This window comes from Mus pahari, chromosome 12 (genome assembly GCF_900095145.1).
Source record: "Mus pahari chromosome 12, PAHARI_EIJ_v1.1, whole genome shotgun sequence".
NCBI classification, from domain to species: Eukaryota; Metazoa; Chordata; class Mammalia; order Rodentia; family Muridae; genus Mus; species Mus pahari.
Window position 1 is genome coordinate 84785610 of NC_034601.1, and position 22053 is coordinate 84807662.

Here is a 22053-nt window from a genome sequence, read left to right on the forward strand (position 1 = left end):
TCATCACAGTTTGTGACTTAAGTGGCTGTTGCAATTGTTTTTTGTTTTTTCTTTTTGGTAAAGATTTATTTATTTATTATATGTAAGTACACTATAGCTGTCTTCAGACACACCAGAAGAGGGAATCAGGTCTCGTTATGGATGGTCATGAGCCACCATATGGTTGCTGGAATTTGAACTCAGGACCTTTGGAAGAGCAGTCAGTGCTCTTACCGGCTTAGCTATCTCACCAGCCCCTTGTTTTTGCTTTTAAATAAACATATGACTTATTTTGCTGGACTTCTCTTAGTTTTAGGCAATTAGACCCTTCCTAAACAATGTATCAGGATACTTTTGTTCCCTTTGAGATAGGATCTCATATTCTCAGCTGGCCTTAAATTGGTCTGGAACTCTCTGTAATCTAGGATTATCTTAACCTTTTGATCCTCTTGGGATCACAGTCATGTGTCACCATGCCTGCTGTATCCATTGCAGGGGACTGAACCCAGGGCCTCATGCATACTAGGTGTTTGGACCCAAGCAGCTGAGCTACAGCCTCATCCTTTTAAGATACCTCTTGATGGTCTCCAGAGCGAGTTCCAGGACAGCCAGGGCTGCACAGTAAAACCCTATTTTGAGAGCCCCCTGTCAAAGAAAAGATGCTGCTATACTTCTTGATAATCTCTAGTTTATCCTTTACCTCTCACCTAATCCGAGTTCATTTTACAGGTGGAAGCAGTATCTTTGTGTATAGGCAGAAACCTGTCGTGGCCCTGAGGGCACATGGCCCAGGGCCAGCCAGCCTGACCTGGGGCTGGAACACACCTGGCACAGCAAGGGTTCTAGGCCACCTAGATTCAAGCTCTGCTGTCTGGGATGCTGACATCTGCAGAGATGCATGAGATGGCCTTCACCCCAGAGTTGGTGGCACAAAGTGCCCTGTGTGGGGACCCTGCTGCCTCCCTAGGAGAGGAGAGGACTGAGCTGAGTCACAGGTGGGCAGAGGAGTGCTCTAGTGAGGGAGATGCTGCAAAGTGTAGGCAGAAAGCAAAGACTGCCATGCTGTGACGGTTTGGTGTTAAGAAGTGAGGTAACAGACCAGGGATTGTGGCTCCATTGGTTAAGGGCTTACAGTACCAGCCTGTGGGCCTGGGGTGACCCCAGAACCCATGTGAAAAAGTGGGGTGCAGCAGTGCATCTGTACCCGTGTCAGCGAGGTGAACATTGGCCCTTGCAAGAGTTTAGAGAGCTCCAGACTAATGAGAGATCCTGTCTCAGGAAATAAGATGGAGGGCTGGAGAGAGGGCTCAGAGGATAAAGGTATTTGTCGTGCATGCCTGACAGCCTGAGTTTGACCCTGAAACCCACCTGTGGAAGGAGAAAACTACCTCTGCAAGTTGTCTTGTGACTGCCACACACTCATTATAGAATGTGCACCTCCACACAGAGTAAATGGAGGTCCCTGTTTGTTAGTTTTTAAAAAGGTAGAGAATGATTGTGGAAAACATCCAATGTTGACCTCTACACACTTGTGCAAATACACACACTCACCCACCCAAAAAAGAAAAGAATGTGGAGATGGGGTAGGCAGACTACAGCCATGCTCGGGGTCCTCAGAAAACCTGGAGTGTAGCCTGCATGCTTTCAGTACAGATATGTGTGTGCAAATAGCTTGGGGGTATGGGTTGCCACACAGCTCTGTCAGATGGTATTACAAGACAGAGTCTCTGGGAACCTTGTTTTCTTGTTTTAAGTGCCCAGGGCCTTGCACACACTAAGAATATTCTCTAGCACTGAACTATATTCCCAGCTTGAAAACCTATGGTATAAAGAAGGCTCTGTGCCCTGCATGCTTGGGGGCACTACTGCTCCATATCTCAGTGGGGTTGCAATGTGCTTTTCCTGTTCCTAACACATTCCCTAGTTGGTAGAGATGCCAGAAACTGCTGTCTCCCCATGTATAAGCCCCACATAAAACTGCATGGCTGGGTAGCTGAGCTAAAGAACATGGGATGAATGAGGCCCCTTCTTCCTGAGCCAGCAACATCCAGAGCTTCTGTGCACACAGTAGGCTCCTCATAGGGAAGAGCGGTTGTCTGTTCTGGTTCCTTCCAGTGAGTGTCCCTTCATGCCTATGGGACTGCTGGTCTCCTGGAATAGAGGTGCACATAGCCCTTGTCTGTCTGGGGTGCCATGGTATCACCAAGAAGCTGTCTGCCTCCTTTCCAGCATTGGCAGGGCCTTTCCAGACATTCAAGGCCCCAGAGAACCTGACTTTTGAGTCTCTGGAGCCTTCACGCATGTCCATCCATGAGACCCATCTCTGTCTGTCCATCTGTCTGTCTCACTGCCCCACATTGTGTTCTGACCCCCACAGATTTACTTTTGTCTGTAAGCGGCATAGCTGGACCTCTCACTTGCCTTCCCTTGTGTTGCAGGCTCTCCAGAGCAACCTGAAGTATTCCCTGCTACCACGGCGGCTCATCATCAGCAAGAGGCTAGCTCAGTGCTTGCATCCTGCCCTGCCCAGTGGTGTTCACCTAAAAGCCCTAGAAACCTACGAGATCATCTTTAAGATTGTGGGAACCAAATGGCTGGCCAAGGACTTGTTCTTGTACAGGTACAGCTGCTTCCTGTTCTAGTACTCTCGTCAGTGGGGCAAGCCATATTTCAGTTGGAAAATGACAGGCAAGGGGCTAGGGTTGTCACTCAGTTGGCAGAGTGCTTGCCTAGCATGCACGAGGCCCTGAGATCAATCCCAGCACTGATAAGCCCAGTGCAGTGGTGCGTGCTTGTATTTCTCATAGGAAAGACAGAAGCTACATGGAATTCCCAAAAAGTTTTAAAGGAAAGTGACAGCAAAATATGCATGGGGGGAAAAAAAACTTCACAGCAGTTAGTCATCAAGCTGTCACCAGGAGATGGCCACCTTCAGAAATACCTGCCCCCAGGCTCCATGTATACCATGTATAATGAGAACCCGGATGTTGCCTGCTTTTTACTTAATGGTGTCATATGACTATCTCATCTCAAATGTGCATCTGTCTGTCACCAGTTAAATGGTTCCGGTTGATCTTTAAAACTCCCATCTGGAACTAGGGTAGAGCTTGGCCTTTGCCTATGCAAGGCCTTGGGATTCATCTCTAGCAACTAAATGTTAAACAAAACCAAACCCCAAACCTCCCCTCTGCCAGCTGTTCCTGTGGAGTCTGTGACAAGGTTTCTGACTGTTCTTCCCTGCCCTTCTCGTCTTTCCCAAGCTGTGGCTTGTTTCCCCTGCTGGCCTACGCCGCCATGTCAGTCCGGCCTGTGCTGCTTGGCCTATATGAGAAGTACTTCCTCCCGCTGCAGAAGCTGCTCCTGCCCAGTCTTCAGGCCTTCCTCGTGGGCCTGCTGCCGGGCCTGGAAGAAGGCTCTGAGATCTATGAAAGGTTGGTGCATATCATGTCTGGGCTGCAGGCCCTATCTGTCTGGGAACTTGTTCCATAGGTTGGCCTTGAACTCAGAGCTCTGCATTGCTCTGTCTCCCAAATACTGCGATTAAAGGCGTGTACCTCCATTCTTAGACTTCAACTTCTTTATCTGGAACTTGCTCTGTACCAGGCTGGCCTTGAACTCAGAGATCTGACTGTCTCTGTCTCCTGGCATTGAAGGCATGAACATGATGCCTGGGCCTAAGCTTTTCATGGCCACTACTCCTCAAGATCCAGATCAAAAACCTGTATCCTCCATTTCTGTATTGTAGTTCATTCAAAAATGAAAGCAGGGGGCTGGAGAGATGTCTCAGTGGGTAAGAGCACAGACTGCTCTTCCAAAGGTCCTGAGTTCAAATCCCAGCAACCACATAGTGGCTCACAACCATCCGTAATGAGATCTGATGCCCTCTTCTGGGGTGTCTGAAGACAGCTACAGTGTACTTACATAAAATAAATAAATTAATTTTAAAAAAATGAAAGCAATTGGGACTGGAGAGATGGCTCAGTGGTTAGGAGCACTGTCTGCTCTTCCAGAGGTCATGAGTTTAATTCCCAGCAACCACATGGTAGCTCACAACCATGTATAATGGGATCTGATGCCCTCTTCTGGTATGTCAGCAATAGGATGCTTATATACATTAAATAAATGAATCTAAAAAAAAAAAGTGGTTATTTTTAAAAAAAGAAAGCAATTAACCAGATGATAATAATGCCTAGACCCTAACCCCTAACCCTAACCCTAACCCTAACCCTAACCCTAACCCTAACCCTAACCCTAACCCTTGGTCAACAGCAAACCCTACCAGTGAGCCTAGCTGGGTGAGATGTCCTGAGGCCACCACTCCCCTAATCTGCTCATCTCCTTGAACACAGGATTCAGCTCCATTCTACTTCCTGGTGCCCCTTTATTATTTGATCCATACATTTTGTAATTTCCCTTTCAAAGCTTGCTACACTCGATCAAAATGGTTTTCATGAGACAAACCAGAGAACAAAGTCTATGCTGGGCTGCTTTGAGGCTTCCTTTGCCAATACAATTAATATAAATATCTTTACCTTAGTCTCAGATAAATCTTCTGACAGGGGCAAAAGCAGCCACATTCTTCACCAAAATATCACAAGAACAGTCTCTAGACCACACTAAAATTCTTCTCCTCTGAAACCTCTTGGGCCAGGTAGCACAGTTTAAATCACCCTCAGCAACAAAATCCTCTATATTCCTATTAGAATGGCCTATCGAGGCCCACTTAAAGCATTCCACTGCTTTCCAAAGTCCCCAAATCCACATTCCTCCAAAGAAAAGCGTGGTCAGGACTATCACAGTGATGTCCCACTCTTGGTACTCTAGTTAGGGTTTCCATTGCTGTAGAAAGATGCCATATCCAAGGCAACTCTTAGAAAGGTACATTTAATTGGGGCTGGCTTACAGGTTTACAGTCCATTATCATCAAGGCAGGAGCATGGCAACATCCCGGCAGGCATAACATCCCGGCGGGCATAATGCAGGAGGAGGTGAGAGTTCTACATCTTGTTCCAAAGGCAAACAGGAGAAGACTGGCTCATGAGTGACTAGAGGATCTCAACGCCCACTCCCACAGTGACACACTTCCTCTAACAAGACCAAACCTCCTAATAGTACTACTCCCTGGGCCAGGCATACTCAATTCCTCACAGACCTGACCTTGAGAAGAGTCCTAGATAGAAATGAGGCTGTTGTACAGGGCACCCATTATCCCCTGCCCCATTAGGCCATAATTTGTAGACACACACAGGTGAATGCCCACACCTCCTCATGTGGATGAAGCATCTTCTAATGAAAGCCTCCATTCACAGGAAAGGAGGGAGGGAGGTGGGCAAGGTTTTCAGTTCTGAATAATGAGGCAAAGCCAGCTCCTTCAGTAGGCAGGACTTGAAGGGCAAATCAGTAGGGTACAAAGCAGGGTCCCATTCCCGCATTTATTTATTGTTTGTTTGTTTTGGATTTTTGAGGCAAGAGTCTGTATAGTCCTGGCTGTCCTGGAACTCGCTCGGTTGACCAAGCTGGCCTTAAACTCAGAGATCCACCTGCTTCTGCCTCCAGAGTGCTGGGATCAAAGGTGTGCACCACCACATGCCTGTCTTATCTTTTTGACACAGGGGTCTTGCTATATTATGTTGCCCAACTGGTATCAAACTGCCTGCAATCCTCCTGCCTCAACCTCTGCCTGCTAAGTGCTAGGATCCCAGGTGTGTGCCATCACATGTGACCAGTACAGACCCTCAGCACAGCTTTGGCAGGTCCTGAACATGCACTTAAAGCTCTGAAGTTTTTCACTGGGTCTGGTGACAGCTCAGAAGTTGGAGAAGCTCTATAGCCATGTAAACCATTCATGTGCATAAAGCCCTTTTAAATTTACTTCTTTTTTGTCTATTTCTTTTTATTTTGGGGGAATTATAAAGAATCCCTGTCCATGCTGACTGTTCTGAGCGATGCTGCTATGATTAGCCACTGATGACTGGGCCCATGTGACACCCATCTGTGATGACTGTCCCGCGTGTGTACATACCCCATGTGCTGGCACTGTGCTCTTCTGCCGCTGCTGTTCCCAGGCCTTGGCCACATCACCCTCACATGCATTTGGGCAGTGCCTGGGCCCCGTGTGGGAGCAAGGAGTGAATCCAAGCTGTACTCGGAGTGTCCCCCAAGCTCCAGAGAACGGGAGAATCCCAGTGGCTTGGAATGCTGTGTCCCCCGGAGAGTGACCCAGGATGCATTTGCATCTGTACTGGGATTGGACAAACTATGCCAGAGGTTTGCATGTGGGACGTCTGGGATTCACCTAGCTTAGTCCTCAATCTCCCACATTACAGTCACATCTGTGAGGAAGAATCTGACGCTGCACACGTGGTGGCATGTGTGGTGCATGTGTGCAGGCTTGGGATGTGTGGGCTTGGCAGTCATGGTGGCGTAGGAGGTAGCAGTGAGGCCATTACCAGACTTCCTTCGAGTTCTGGTGCATTCACGTTCTGATAACAGGTCTGAGTGTGTACCCGTGTGTGTGTGTGTGTGTGTGTGTGTGTGTGTGTGTGTGTGTGTGTGTGTACATTCTCTGACAGATTAACATGGTGATTAGTTCCCCAAAGGTCTCTTGCCATCCATTAAATCCCTGTCACTCACACTAGAAGCATGTTAACAGTTGGAGTGCTCTTGTTTGCTTTTAGTTGATAAGTGAGAGTTTGTTTGAACAGTTGTTAATATTGTTTAATACTAATGATTTTTTTCTCTAACATTGTGATTTTTTGACATTGAACCAAGAGCTGGGTAGCTGCATGAATCACTGAAAAGATTCAGCTGCCACTGGAAGCTAAGCCAGTGTCCCCACCCCAGAAAGTGGTGATCAGCTTCCTAAGGCAGATGCTGGTCAAGGTTCCTGTAATCCTGAGTGTGTTACAGGCACAGTGAGGGAGCTGGCTGTACGAGATGGTTTTGTACTGTTTCTGTTGTAGTCTGAGAAAACCTCGAGAACCAGACCCCTGAGTCCTTAGGATTAGAGCAACATCCCCCAGCCAATAATTCTCACGCACAGATAGGAAGAGGAGGAAGCCAGGGTCACAGCATCCGTGCTGGGAGATGATACGAAGGACTGGGCTAGGCCCAGCTTCGGGGAGTGTTCCGTCTCTGCTTCTTAGTGAGCGCAAACAGGCCTCTCGGTCAGTGTGTGACAGCATCATCATCATCCTAGCTGTCTCTACTCTGTGCCAAGAAACCAAGATTAGAAGGAGAAAATACTCCTTTCTCGGAGCAGAGGGAGGTGAGTGCCTTGATGGCCATAAGAAAGCAGAACTTGGGGCCAGGTGTGGTGACACACTCATGTGATCCTAACACTAGCTGGGCTGAGGCAGAACCAGCCAGGATTACAGAACAACTCCAGGCCAACGTTGGCTTTACACAGTGAGTCCTGCCTCAGAAATCCACAGGGAGTGGAGAAAGGGAAAAGGAAGGAGACGTGACATACTAGAAACGACTGTTTAAATCAGTGCTCTTGAGTGCACACAGGCACCCCATATTCAGGAGGTACAAGCAGGAGGATCACCCTGAGTTTGAAAACAGCCCCAACTACGTAGTGAGGCCCTGTCCCAACAACAGGAACAGCACAGTCAGTGGCTCTTCTCCTGGAGGGGAAGCTCAGTAGGCCTCGGGCCTGGGTCTGCTTGGGGAGGGTGGGAAGGGCTTGCTAGGACTGGGTCTGCTGCGCATGGCAGGGGCCTACAGTGCTGCAGGCATCTGGGTTCATTATCTGCTCCTGGGACAAAGCCAGCCCCGAGTCAGCAGTGTTCGGTTGAGAACCCTGATTCATCTGTTCTTGAGACTGTTTCCTATGTTTCCCCAGGACCCTGTGGTCCTCTCACTAGCAGGCACTAGCTGCCGTTAACCAGCCGGGGATTGCAGGGTTGCTCCTGCACTTAGTTAGAAATGCTAACTTGAATGCCTGATTGCAGCCCGGACAGTCAGGACAGACAGGTAGGGCACAGATAGCTGCTGACTTCTGGCCATTAACTCTCTCAGTGTTCTGTAGGGGAGAGGCTGATGGCAGTTACTCCTGCTGCTATTGTAGGAAATAGTTAACCTCACACAACTTTTATTATTATAAGCCTTAATCAGCACTAGAGCTGGGCAGACATCTACCCTCTGTCTATTAGAATCTATTTCCTCATCAGTAACTCCAAGTTATATTTTTGGGGAGGGGGGGTTGAGACAGGGTTTCTCTGTGTAGCCCTGGCTGTCCTGGAACTCCCTTTGTAGACCAGGCTGGCCTCGAACTCAGAAATTCGCCTGCCTCTGCCTCCTAAGTGCTGGGATTAAAGGCGTGCGCCACCACGCCTGGCCCAAGTTAAAATTTAACTCCTTCCATCTGGGCATCTCTTAACTCCAGTTGGCTGGTTCTCGTGGCTGTTTACGTGATTCACCTACCCCATAGCAGCTTCCTCCTCTCTCTACCTTCTTCTCCTCCTTGTGCTCCATCTCAGACCCCGAGCCTGGGAACCCCAAACCTCACCTACATCTCTTCTGCCCAGCTACTGTCCTCGGTTTTTGATGGCGGACCCTGCCCTTTTGCACTTTGAGGATGGTCTGTTGCAAATGGAAGGGCTCAGTGTCAGGAGCATGTGTGTGTGTGTGTGTGTGTGTGTGTGTGTGTGTGTGTGAGAGAGAGAGAGAGAGAGAGAGAGAGAGAGAGAGAGAGAGAGAGAGAGAGAGAGAGAGAGAACGCGAGAGTATGTGTGTGTGTGTGTGTGTACATACGTGTGTGCATGTGTTCTCAGCTCAGTGGGTTTTATCTAGGTTGGGGCAGGGAATGCCTCAGGTAACCCCGTGGTAAGGAGTCTCTTCCACTCTGAGGAGCCTCACCTCCCCGTGCAGAGGCTGCCCAACAGGTCTGTGTCCCAGGCACACGACTGACGACTGACGACTGCTCTGACCAGGTAATCCTATAATGCAGCTGCCGAGCGAGCATTGCTTCAGCCCGACACTGTGGCTCTTGCTACGTCTTTCAGGGCTGAGCAAAGCCAAGCCCTGCTTGTCTAGTCAGCTTTTAATAGAAGCCCAATCAATGCCTTCAGCCACAAAACCATTCTGTGTGCTTTCCCTGAGCCCTTGGCTTGACTTACACCTCCTCATGCATATCTTTATAAAATCCAACTGTCATTCTCTGCAAATATTTTATGAGACTATAAGGTTTAGGCTCATTTAAAACTTGTATTAGCTTTTCATCCTTTGTCAGTTTCATACATATACAGTGAATTTTAATCCCTTCGGCCCTCTCAGTGCCCCAGCCCAGTAAGACCCCCTCTACATTCATGTCTTCCTTATGTGCGACCCATGGAGTTTGAACAGGGTTTCCTGAAGAGCATGGGTGCATGGTTATTTGCTGGAGTACGGGCAGTTTAGGAATGGCCATGCCCATGTAGATCAGCAATCTTAACTATTGGTGGCCCCTCACAGAGGGGTGGGGCCGCTGAGCTTTCCCTTCTCTGATGAGCTGTCAGTAGTCCCACCTTTTGCCTATCTCATGCAGGTGACCACAGGTGCAGTGTGAGCTGTGAGGTCATAGGCCGTGTCACACCCAGAAGACACTGTCCCAGTCCTCCTCCCAGCCCCTTGCTCTCACAGTCTGTTCACCTCCCGAGCCTCCGGGGAGGAGGACGATACAGGAGCTCTGTGTGGGACAGGCACTCGACAGCCATTTAGTCTACATTTTGGTCAGCCATGAGTCTCTGTATTAGTTGCCCAGACTCATTTCTAAGGCTAACAGAATCAGTCTTTAATGTATAAATGTAGTATATATTTGGAGCAAGTATTTTTTCCTTTTAGTTGTTTTTGAAATAAAAAAAGCAAACTCAGGGTGGTTGGGGCGGGGTGGTCTTCTCAGTTCTGTGTATCACAGTCACCTAGCACTTGGGACCCCTTAGGGACTGGGGCACTCTTGGGGACACCCAGCACTGTAGCCTGTGGACGTACTCCGCTGCCCTGTGCTAAGATTTTACACGAGCAGTCCCATTCCACCTCTGCGAGGGGCAGGGACTCTTGGCTCCATGTCATGGCCAAGTGTAGATTTACGATGAGATCAAGCCTGTTCCAGGTCCCATAGCCAGGATTTGAACATGGGCTGAGCTGGGAAACCCTGTGAGCTGCTCCTTACAGTGAGCTGACCCTGGCCACCTTTTCCCCCTGCTCCTTTGCAGATAAGAAGCATATGAGAAATGCTAAGTGATGAGTCAGCTCAGCATGAGGTGACCTCTCTGCCAGTCACTGGTAGCCCACATGTGGTTTTCAGTACCAGCACCGCAGAGCAGGGCCCCACTTTAGTGTCCATGGAAAAATAGGCCTGATCCACTGATAGAGACGAATCATGAACTGCTGACCGCGTCACGTCACGGGAGGATTGAGTGAAGATAAGAGGTGTGCCAAGCCGGATGGCTGACACCTGTGACCCCAGCATTCAGGCAGGTCCCAAAATAAAGGGGCTGGCAAGTGACCCAGCAGTCAGGGTGGCTACTACCAAGCCTGATGTCCCGAATCTAATACGCAGGACCCACATGGTGGAAGAAGAACAACTTCTCCAAAGGAGAGAACCAGCTTTTTCAGATTGTCCTCTGACCTAACTGAGCCTGCTGTGCATGAGTGCACATATATATACTGCCACACACACAAACATACACTACACACACATGCATGCACACATGCACGCAGATGCACTGATTAAACATGTGGGGCTGGAGGGATGGTTCAGCAGTTAAGAGCACTTGCTGCTTTAAGAGTCCTAGAGTTTGGTTCTGTAACTCCACTTCCACTTCCACTTCTTCTGGCCTGCACAGGCACCTGCAGACACATGCACATACAGACATACAGACATACAGAGACATGATTAAAAATAAATCTATTATGTTATAAAGGGGACAGTGGCTCACTGAGTAAAGGCACTTGCTGTCAGGCCCAGCAACCTGAATTCCATCCCCAGAGCCTCATGTGTGACTGGTCACATATTACATGTTGGGTAGGAAGCTGCACCTCTGGGCGACATGTTTGTGTTAGCAAATCTGGATGCACCAGCTGGTGCATGGAAAGTACAGCAGTGTAGAGATGACAGCAGTCTGGGGTGACAGGAAGATGGGGGTTCCTGTCCAGGGTGCTCTTCCTCAGGATGGACCTCATGAGTGGTGCTCACACAGTGCAGGAGGTGGGAGGAACCCTGAAACCTCGTCATCTCTCACCAACAGAACCGACGCCCTGCTCCTGAGACTGTCTGTGGTCGTGGGCCGAGAGGTGTTCTATGCTGCCCTGTGGGGGAGTGTTCTGACGAGCCCTTCCATCCGCCTCCCTGCCTCCTTGTTCGTGGTGAACCACATCAGCAGGGACTCACCAGGCAAGGAACAGAAGTACATGCTGGGTACTGATTACCAGCTCACGGTAGGTGCTTCCCTCGCTGCCCAAGAGGGGTGGGTGTGGCTTCTCCATCAGGGAGAAGCGAGCAGTGGAGACATTCCAAGACTGCATGTGTGTGATGGTGAGCTGCCAAGCAAGGTAAGGGGCAGCTGCCATACATGAGGATGGTTTGCTTTCCACTTAATATTTTATACGTGAGTGTGTGTGTGTGTGTGTGTGTGTGTGTGTNGTGTGTGTGTGTGTGTGTGAGAGAGAGAGAGAGAGAGAGAGAGAGAGAGACAGACAGACAGACAGACAGACAGACAGAAAGACAGAGAGACGGAAAGACAGACTGACACAGAGAAAGAGAGACTGAGAATGAATGTGCACCAAAGAGTGCAGAAGAAGATGTTAGCACTCTGGGAGCTGGCGTGGGTACTGGGGACTAAAATCGGGCCCTGTCCTGTGGAAGAGCAGCACAGACTCTGCCCACTGAGCCAGCTCTCCCACCCTGGCGGCATGGCTCCTTGGTGGGTGGCCAATGGCTGTGTGCACAGGTACTCAGCAGCCTCTGCTGGGGGTCCCTTCTGTGCCTCTAGTTTTGTTTCCTCCCATGCCCTGCATCAATCACTCCTTCCTTATTCATGTTGAAACTGCCTCTTCCCCTGCTCCGGTGTCCTGATGATTCCTGGCTCTGTTTTCTGCCCCAGTCAGTCCACTTTGGCTGCCCTCACACCTAAAGCTCGGGGTTCCCCAGCCTCCTTTTCCAGGCCTGTGAAGGTAATCTGCCTTCCCTGGCAGCTACAGACCTCCTCATAAGTTTTGTAATGTGAGCATCCCAGACCTTTATCTTTCCCAACCCGGCCATGCCTCCTATCACCACCCGGTAGTGGACCCACACTTTAAACAGTGTTCTCAGATTAAATCAATGGGTTACAAAGTCTGGAGCTAGCAGGCATTGCTGTCTGCTGAGGGTTGGTAGAACTTTCCGACCAGATCTTTCTCAGGACCACATGATAGAATTAAAGAGCCCTCAAGTTGTGATTGGGATATCAGAGACCCCTGTGTGCGTGTCTCCCTCTTTCCTGCCTGTGGATCTGGCCTGCTTGTCGTCTGACCTGCCTAAGTCTCTCTGGCCAGCAGTCCTCCACTGGCATCCTCTGCCCCACTCTCACCAGCTCTTTAAGAGATTGCTTTTGTAAAGCGTGGCTTTGCGCACACCTGTCCTGTGCTTGTGGCTCTGTGGCTCACACAGTCCCAGGTCAGGACTTCCTCGTTGTCTGCTCCCAGCTGACCGACCGATCACCTGTTCTCTCCACAAGCCTGTGTGTGTGGCTTTCAGCCTCAGTGCAGCCGTCCCCTCCTGAGGCACAGAGAGACACCTTTATTGAGAGAGGACTCTTACTTGGTTGGTACTGCCTTGACTTGGGGTCCACTGGACCATGTGTCTTCCTTTGGTTTTACGTGAGGTTCCTGTGGTCATATAGCCCCATAGTCCTTAGAGCTCAAAGCCCTGTTCTCATCTCCTGTGTGATCCAGTGCCACCCCAAGACTCCTAGTCTGCGTTACTTACTTTTATGGCTGCATAGCATAGACACGGAGAGCATCAGGTGTCTTTGGAACAAGCTCTGTGATTTGTCATTTCAGGTGAGATCCCTGTGTGCTTCACTACTAGACGCCAATGTTCTTGTGCAAAGAAATAATCTAGAAATCATCCTGTTTTTCTTCCCATTTTATACCTGCCTGGTGAGTCATGTTTGCCCTTCTGGACACTTTCCTCTTACTTCAAAGGCAAAGGCAGGTGCAGGTGTCCCTAACAGTTTAGTCACAGAGACTGTTCAACCACTTGGCAGTCTCTGCTCACCTCAGACCATCAATGGCCTTTTCTCGTTTTTTGTGGGCATCATGTTACTTCTCCTGGGAAGAGGTGAACAGATGTTTCTTCATGCCAGATAGGGCAACAACGAATAGCTAGAGTATGCTGTCACCAAGACCCAGCTTGGTGGGGCTGGGGAGACGATGGTTTTGTTGGGGTCACTAGCAGGAATGTGGGTGCCATAGAGGGAAGGGTCTGCCCTGGCATTTCAGAGACATGGAGGCTCCCTGGGTACCCCTCTGAGACTCACAGCCTTCATGGAAGAGTCTCCTCCCCAGCAGCCATACTGCTTCTATAGCACTGGGAAGGGACCTTGTGTAGCTGATAACTCCCTTAAAGTTCCCTCAGCTCCCTGCACCTTAGTCTGTCCCTCCAGGTGGAGTGCCAGCAGGCAGACATTGACTGGGGACAGCCAGTCTCTTGACAGTGATCTTTTGGGGATGGATGGTTAAGTAAAGCCACATGTCAAAAGTTAGAAGCCTGCTCAGCATTCCCTTGAGGTAATGTTCTCTCCATCCTTCCAATAGGACCCTGATGAGCGGGCCATCCCTCTACTCAGACAGGATGTTGTGCACATTCTCTCAGCCGCCACCCAGACACTCCTGAGAAGGGACATGTCCCTCAACAGAAGACTCTACGCCTGGTTACTAGGTACTGAGCAGTGTGTGAGCATGTGCCTCAGAGCTGCTCTGCGGACTAAATGATGCCCTTAGTGATGTCTCTGAATCATGAACTGTGGGAAAACAGCAATGACTAATACAAATACAGCCCTGGTCAGTTGAGGTTGGTCTCTTACAGGAGCTGTGCTTATCTGCAGCTGTTTGTTTCTTTGTTTGTTTAGAAAAGTAACTGAGGTTTTAAAATTCCAAATGAGTTTCAATTTAAGAGCTAGACAGAAATACCAGAAATCTGCAGCTAAATTATATTTAATGAGAAGCCAGGTGTGATGGAACACATGTATTAACCAAAGGGCAAGGGGAAGGCCAAGGCAAGAGGGTTACAAATTTGGAATGGCTAAGCTGAGCTGCATAGTAAGACCCTAAATTAAACAAGGCTGAGCAGTAGGGGCTTCCTTGGCATGTACAAAGCCTGGGTCCAATCCTCAGCACAAAGAGAAGAGAAGAGGAGGCGGAAGCTTGTGCTGTGTGCTCCGTAGGGACGTTTCGTGGGCTGAGGTTCATGAGGAGGAAGCCCTAGAACATTATGAAATCCATGTGAGGATGGAGGAGAGTTAGGCATGGGGGAGGAGGGACAGGGGAATGATTTGCATAACAAGATCAGGAGAATCCCCAGACTGCATCTCTGTGCAGTGTTTATGTATTCAACTTGAAAACCTGTAGGCAGCCCTTGGCTGTTGGTTGGAAGACTCCAGGAACAGAGCTCAGGGACTAGAAAGCCAAAGGAAAGCATTTTTATGTGTAACTTGCTATGTTTATGTATAACTTCTGATGTTTATGTGTGTTAAAAAAAGAAAATGTCCTCATGTGGATGGAACATGAGGCTTCAAGCATGCTCAGCAGGTTTGTGGCCACTGAACCTCACCCCAGCCCCTCCACAGCTTTCCTTGATCTCCAGGGTGTGTATGGATCTTACCACACTGATCTCAGGATCTGCCTCAGGGTTCCTTGTCACTTCCCCCTAGTTGTGAGACGTGCAAAGTCACACTGTAAGGAAGTGTCTATGAGCACTCATTTCAAGATGAGTGACTGCAGGCTCATGGTGTTTTGTTGTTGGTTTTGGGGGTAAAGGGGTAGGATTTCTTGTGTCTCGGGCTGGCCTTGAATTTACAGGAGAGCCTTAGACCTTGTACTTCTGTCCTCCAAGCCTCAGCCTCCCAAGTGCTGTGATTACAAGCATCCAGACAGTGTATGCAGCACTGGGCAGAGGTGGGGGCGGACGGGGATGCAGGGCTTCAGACACCCCCAGGTTTCTTTGGAAATTTTAGATTTTTTAAAAATTGTGTGTGTGTGTGTGTGCATGTGCATGCACATACTAGTGTCGACTGTATTTGTGCATGTAAGTGCAGTACCTGCAGAGGCCAGAAGAAGCTGCCAGATTCCCTGGAGCTGGAGTTACAGGCTATTGTGAGCCTCTTACTGTGGGTGCTGGGAGCTGATCTCAGGTCTCTACAAAAACAGCATGTGCTCCTCACCTTTGAGGCATGCGCCAGGCCCCTCTTTTCATGACAGGGTTTCTCTGTGTAGCCCTGGCTGTCCTGGAACTCACTCTGTAGACCAGGTTGGCCTCGAACTCAGAAATCCACCTGCCTCTGCCTCCCAAGTGCTGGGATTAAAGGCGTGCACCACCACCACCTGGCTGTGCCAGGGCCCTTTTAAGTTTTTTTTTTTTTTTTTTTTTTTTTTTTTTTTTTTTAAAGGATGAGTTTGTGAGCACTCATCTGTTAGAACATGGGATTCTAGCTGGGTGGTATTAATCTCCCGCAGTCAGGAGGCAGAGGCAGGTAGTTTGAAGTCAGCTTAGTCTATAGGACAGCCAGCCCTGCACAAAGAAACTCTTGTCTTGAAGAGGAGGAGGAGGGGGGAGGAGGGGGGGGGAAGAGGAGGAAGAGGAGGAAGAAGGTGGCAGTCTATGTATAGAGAAAGTGTCAGGCCTTGCTTATCTGTGACTGGGAACCTCAACTTTCTGCTTATTCCACAAGAATGGTCTTCCTTACCCTGAAGATCCACTAACTGATCCAGAGCCCAAAGTGAGGGCAGGCAGTCAGTCAGGCAGTCTGCCTTGCTATTAGGGAGTGCTGGAGAAGTACATCACAGTGTGAAAATGACCTTTGTTCCAGTCTTATAAACGTGCTGTAGAAGGGCAGTGAGTGCTTGGGCAGGCTAGGCCTATACCCGCTGGGCTGGGTTCTCCCTGCCTGCTCCTGAGCCAGAACACCACTGTCAGATGCCCGCGGGCTCCATGGAGGGCACCTTCTAGTGCATGCACCTTCCCGGGAAGGGAGGTGTGACTGTGGCTGACTTCGCTTGTTTGTTGAAGGAATTGTACTGACTAAAATACCACAGCAGGAAGATTCTGCACAATACCGTATCTTCTTACAGCCTGTGGTGTTTATTCTTTTATAGGTTCAGACATTAAAGGAAATACCATTGTGCCAAAATCTGAAATTTCAAATTCTTACGAAGACCAATGCTCATACTTTTTTGATAAATACTCCAAGGATCTTTTAGTTGAGGTAAAACCATTTCTAAAAATGGAAATTTGACCATAATTAGAACATTTCCCATTAAAGTATTTTTCTTTTTTTCTTCCTTTCTGTTTTTTGGTTTGGTTTGGGTTGGGATTTTTTTGTTTGTTTGTTGTTTGTTTGTTGTTGGTGGTGGTGGTGATGCTAATTCTTTAAGTCAAGGTGTCACATTTCCCACGTTGGCCTCAGACTCACTACATAGCCTAGGATGACTGAACTTGCCATCCTCCAGCCCACCTCTGAAGCACTGGTGTGTGCCACTGTGTCTAGTTTATACAGTGCTAGGCACTGAACCCAGAACTTCATACGTGCCCGGCAGGCAGTCCATCCACTGAGCCTCGTAGCTTCAGTGCATTTCTTTGAGTCCTCAAAGCAGACAATGGGTGTGATCCCTGAAGGACCAACATGCATGTGTAATGGGCTGGGGCTGGTCTTCATTTTCTCCCAGAGTGTTTAACTAATAATGCTGTGCCCTACCATATATATATTATATTTTAACCCGAACTCTGCCACATACTGTCCCCTAATATGTGCTTTATGAACAAACACACAGGCCCTGGCTGAGATACTGCACCAGAAGTTCTTAGACGCTGACTTGGAGGAGCGCCACCATGCGTATCTGAAGCCTTTCCGAATCCTTGTCAGTCTGCTGGATAAGCCGGAAATAGGTAACATGGGAAAGCCACTGCCTTGGGACAGATCTGCATCACTGTTCCGAGAGAATCGCTCTTACACACACTGTGACCCCTCCCTCTTGCTCTTCACTATCAGTTCTGATGTGCAGTCACCAGAGCCCGATAACAGGACAGAGACCCCCCCATCCCCTATCCGTCCACCGCATTGCAAGGTCGGGAGTTTTGTAAGAGGCCAGTGTATGTGCACCCTCTGGTCAGAGCAGAGGCAGGAGCATTCTTAGGCCCTGCAACCCTCTGGTCGTTATGCATAGTGAGGCAGTGAGCTGCACTAGGGCAGCAGGAGACGACAGTGATTCCCTGTGCAGATGGAAGGGGCGCCCCAGGCGCTGGGGAGTCTGTGCGCCTTTGCTTGGGGTTTTTTAGATAGTGGGTCCATCATCTCCTGCATCGGCCTCCAAAGTCTTGGGATTATAGACATAACACCACAATCGATCTAGTTCTCTAAAAATCATGGCATGTATTACGTACTCTGCATGTGTGTACGCTCTCACGTGTGCTCAGGCACACTATGGTGTACGTGCGGAGGTCAGAGGGCAGCTTTCAGGAGTCGGCCCTCTACCATGTGGTCCTGGGAGTTACTTGGGCTGTTAGTCTTGGTGGAAGGTGTCTTCAGACACTGACACATGGAGACAGATCCTGCTTGCCTTTTTGTTTTTTTAGATTTTTTTCTTCAGCAGTAATTTTGTTCTAGGTGACTTGCCTGTGTCTCCACACCTCCAACGTGGAGGTGGGACATCTTGTACTACCCATTTTACAGAGGGAGAGCTATTTGCCCGAGGTCACTCAATGCCCAAGCCTTCCTTTCAGGAAGTATGTCTGGCCTGGCAGTGCTGAGCACAGATGCCCTGAGATGCTCGGCATGTAACAAATGTGATCCTTGCTGAGCTGTGAGCCCCTGTGGCTTAACCAACCCATAGTGTGAGCCTTTCCTGCTAGAAGTCTGCGCTGGACTCATTCTCTTTGCCTCCCCTCCTGCCTCCATCAGCTAGCAGTGGCTCACGATAGGTTTCTCTGTACCTGGAAGAAACTCTGGCTCTGTCAAGTCACATTTTAGCCTGTGAATCAGGTGCCGTTAGCTCGTTTGGAACTTGCTGTATGGTTTGGGGAGGTATTCAAAGAAGGCGTAGGACTTAGCATTAGGAGGAATATGTTTTGGGTGAGAGCTGCCCTGCGGAGAGCCAAGCTGCTGTCCTGCGGAGAGCCAAGCTGCTGTGCCTGTAGCTAGGCTCCAGGTCCTACTGTCTAGACAAGGAGAGTGGTCAGCTTCATTTCAAATGGTTGTTAGGTTTGCTCTTCTGTCTGGTTTAGTTGTCTAAGGGATGTACCCATAGCTAGACAGGTTGATTGTACACAGGCAGTCACTCTATGCTAGGTCCTGTCCATTCTTGAAACAGGTGGGCTTTAGCCATGTCCTGTCTCCCCTGTGGAGGAGGGCTACAGAGCTGCCTGTGGTAGGAAGAGAGCATTAGGCACCCTTCCAGGACAGCAGAGCGCTTATAAAAAGTTCTCTGAGAGGCACACTGTGATTCTGTGAGAAGCATAAGAGCGCAGGCCAGTGGTAGAGCAGTTGCTTGGTGAAGCCACAGCTTAGGTCACAGCCTGGAAAGTCATACCCATGAAAGATAAGTGTGCTGTGGCCATTTGCACAGAGAAAAGCTGAGAGTGGGTAGGCTCTCATCCCTCTGGGTATGCTCATGAGAAGTCAGCTTTGAAAACCCTGCCCCCGTGCTCTACCCAGTGGGCCAGGCCACTGCTCTGACACGCGGCTGGCTCAGTTCCATGGCTCCTCGTGAGCCGTCGGTGTTGACATTGTTCTGTGTTCTTGCTCTAGCTGAGAGCAGGCAGCTGCTCCTTCTCTGTGGGTCTCTCCTCAGGGATGTTGGCCAGCAGATCACAGGTTTGGAGCATGTCAAGTTCTGCAGTCTCCACCCAGCAGAAGTGACCTCAAGCCACCCACTCAACCCGCTGTGACCTTTCACCTTGCGTAGTCAGGGAGAGCAGCACAGTCCCTGCTCAGCCTCACACACACAGTGGCACCACTGGCTGTTTGCCCAGGCGTTGTTCCACTGCTGTTGCCTTTGCCCTTGGTTGCATCTGTGTGTCTTAGAAGCCATGTGTATGGAGGTGCTCCATGTGCTTTGTGTGTCTGCCTCGGTTTAAAATTTGATGGCTGAGCCTAGCTCACGTGGAAGCGTGCCTACCTAGCATGGTGGAAACCTTAGTTCCGCACAACCTCTTACTCACAAGTTGGGCATGTTGGCAGAACCCTGATTTTTTTTGCAGCACTCGGGACATAGAGACAGGAGGATCAGAAGTTTGCAGTAATCCTTGGCTATGTAGTGAGTTTGAGGCCCGCCTGGGCTAGAGACCACATCTCAAACATTTAAGTATATTACTATCCTTCTCTAACTGTCTTCTACTGATTTCAGGACCTCAGGTGGTTGAGAATTTATTTCTGGAAGTCATCAGGGCCTTTTATTCTTACTGCCATGATGTCCTCGGCGCTGACCTTAAGCTTAGCTACACTCAGAGTGGGAATCCGCTAATAAGGTATGAGCTCAGCTTCTTCATCTCAGTCACCCTGCCCCGTGGTCCTTCTCTGCTCTTCAGTAAGAGCCATGCAGTGTTGAGAGGGTGGGCAGGCCACAGGTCAGAGCATCCATGACAGTTCCTTCCTTCTATACATGAGGAGAGCTTAGCCTGGCCCCTCCCTCAGCTGCAGCAGTGAATGCCATCCAGCAAAGGCCACTTAATCTATTGTATACACATGGTGAGGCCCAGGGAGAAGGGGAATTGGAAGATGGGAGGGAGGAAGTTCAGAAATAAGGGGGAGATGAGACCAAGGCAAGACACTGAGGGCTGGTCAAGATGCTAGAAGGGGTGTCTCTGGGAGCCATTAGGCAGAGTGAACCATTAGCTCAAGGCCATCCTTGGCTACATAGTTTAATTCACTATGTAGCCAAAAATTTATTTCTCCTGTTTTCTTGTTGATTCATGGTAAAGTCCCGAGCAGTATGTATTACACTGGTTTTTTTCCCTCTCTCAAATAAGAGGGTTTTCTTTTCTTTCTTTTTAAATATAAAAGCAATAGATGTTTGTGTAGAATAGCTTGATATTTGAAGCTATCAAAAACCAACATAGACGGGGGCTGGTGAGATGGCTCAGTGGGGAAGATCATCCGACTGCTCTTCCGAAGGTCTGGAGTTCAAATCCCAGCAACCACATGGTGGCTCACAACCATCGGTAACAAGATCTGATGCCCTCTTCTGGACTGTCTGAAGACAGCTATAGTGTACTTACATATAATAATAAATAAATCTTAAAAAAAAAAAAAAAAGGAGGTCCAGGATTACTGGTTATATTTATATAAAAAACAAAAACCAACAAAGACATTGTGTTCCATAATCCTTCCATCCTTCAAGGAAAAAAAAAGGTTCTCGCTTCTTTCTGGATCTCTCCTACATGTTTAAACATACCAACCCCACCTTCCAGCCCAAAGGTGGGGTTGCATGGTGTCTAAGTACAGCTCTCCACTGTGTGCTGTGGAATGTGCTGACCCTCATCAGGAACCTGTCAGTAATTAAATCCCGAGGGAGCGAACAGTCTCTTACTGATAGACACCACCTTGCACATGACTTCTACCTTTTTCTGTTATTAAATAGTTATGTCTCTTTGTACACCCACATGAGGATTTCTGTAGCATTCCCTAGAATGCTTTACTGAGCCGCAGAAACACATTTAAAACATCAGCAATGTGCTGAGGATGTAGCTCAGTGGTGAACACTTGGCTGGTGTGTCCCGGGCCCTGAGTTTAACATCCAGCATCATAGTAAGGAAGGGTATAAAACTGTAGCCAAATCTCCCTGCTGAACCTGCAGTTGGGCAGGGAGCTGGGGGCATCTTGCTGAATGTTACACTCTTCCCACCATAACTCTTCATCTGTTACATCTAAGGGGATCTGTGAGTAAGGACACTGTTTCTTCAGAGTCGCAGCTGCCTGCAGGTTGCCCACATTCAGGCAGTGATAATTGGACTCAGTGTATTATTTACAGAAAGAAAAAAGAGATCAGACATGAAGGAGGGCAGCACAGGAGGGGGAGGGTAGGCTTGATTTGCTACATTTCGTATATGTATCAAATTTCCAAAGAACAGATAGAAAGGTTCTAAAAGCGTTATTCAGGAGCAAAGGCACTGTGGAAATGCTTTCTGAGTCTGTCAGAGGCAAGAGCAGAGCCGGAGGAGGCTGCTTCAGACACCATGCTCTGTAACATGGATCCTCTGGTGGTGTGTTCAGTTAATCTCCCTCTTCTACTTGCAGCACAATCAAAGAAAACAGACACGCCTCAGAGATTGTGAAGACGGTCAACTTGCTGGTCTCATCACTCAGCTCGGACTTCCTGTGGGATTACATGGCACGCTGTTTTGAGGCGTGCTTCAGGTGAGTGACATGTGTGAACAGCGAGCAGGTGGGTGGCTCCGTGGCTGCCTGGAGGCCGGGGTCTCAGCCCAAGTGACTCTCAGTGGTCTCTCCTGACCGCCAGTGTCCAGTGGCCACAGGGATGGAAGGAAGGCACGCAGGACTCTAACCATAGGACAGAGACTTTCTGTGTCACAGGATCCTGGGCCACCTTATTATTCACTAGGGTCTAACTTTAGAAAGCCCTCTGCCCGTTCCCTCGTGGTGATCAGTACAGCTTCCGCGAGCCCAGGCTTTGCTCGACTTAGGCACAGTCTCCACTGCTGCACTGTACTCTTCAGTCTTACGTCCTTGCTGCAGTTAGTGAGTGATGGGTCAGAGTGCTCATGTGTTAGGCTGTCCTGATGAGCTTTGTGCCACTGAGAATCCTGTGTGAGTCCTGCATGGGCCCCTGCTCCTACCCATGTAAACTTTAGCCACCTGTGTCCTGTGGCTACAGAGCCTG

At 49.2% G+C, this 22053-nt stretch overlaps 1 protein-coding gene across 4 annotated transcripts in view; it reads left to right on the plus strand.

Moving 5' to 3' along the window:
• Nucleotides 1-22053, plus strand: part of Dop1b (DOP1 leucine zipper like protein B) — a 100436-nt gene that overhangs the window by 27416 nt on the left and 50967 nt on the right. For all 4 annotated transcript variants that reach the window (XR_003844878.1, XR_003844879.1, XM_021209500.1 and 1 more), the window contains exons 3-11: nucleotides 2418-2599; nucleotides 3240-3410; nucleotides 11211-11400; nucleotides 13003-13101; nucleotides 13759-13882; nucleotides 16315-16424; nucleotides 16990-17104; nucleotides 19561-19681; nucleotides 21450-21569. Coding sequence is in view for 2 of the 4 variants with exons in the window: in XM_021209500.1 (XP_021065159.1) it covers nucleotides 2418-2599; nucleotides 3240-3410; nucleotides 11211-11400; nucleotides 13003-13101; nucleotides 13759-13882; nucleotides 16315-16424; nucleotides 16990-17104; nucleotides 19561-19681; nucleotides 21450-21569 (1232 nt within the window). In the remaining 2 variants the exon portion in view is untranslated. The remainder of the gene's footprint in view (nucleotides 1-2417; nucleotides 2600-3239; nucleotides 3411-11210; nucleotides 11401-13002; nucleotides 13102-13758; nucleotides 13883-16314; nucleotides 16425-16989; nucleotides 17105-19560; nucleotides 19682-21449; nucleotides 21570-22053) is intronic.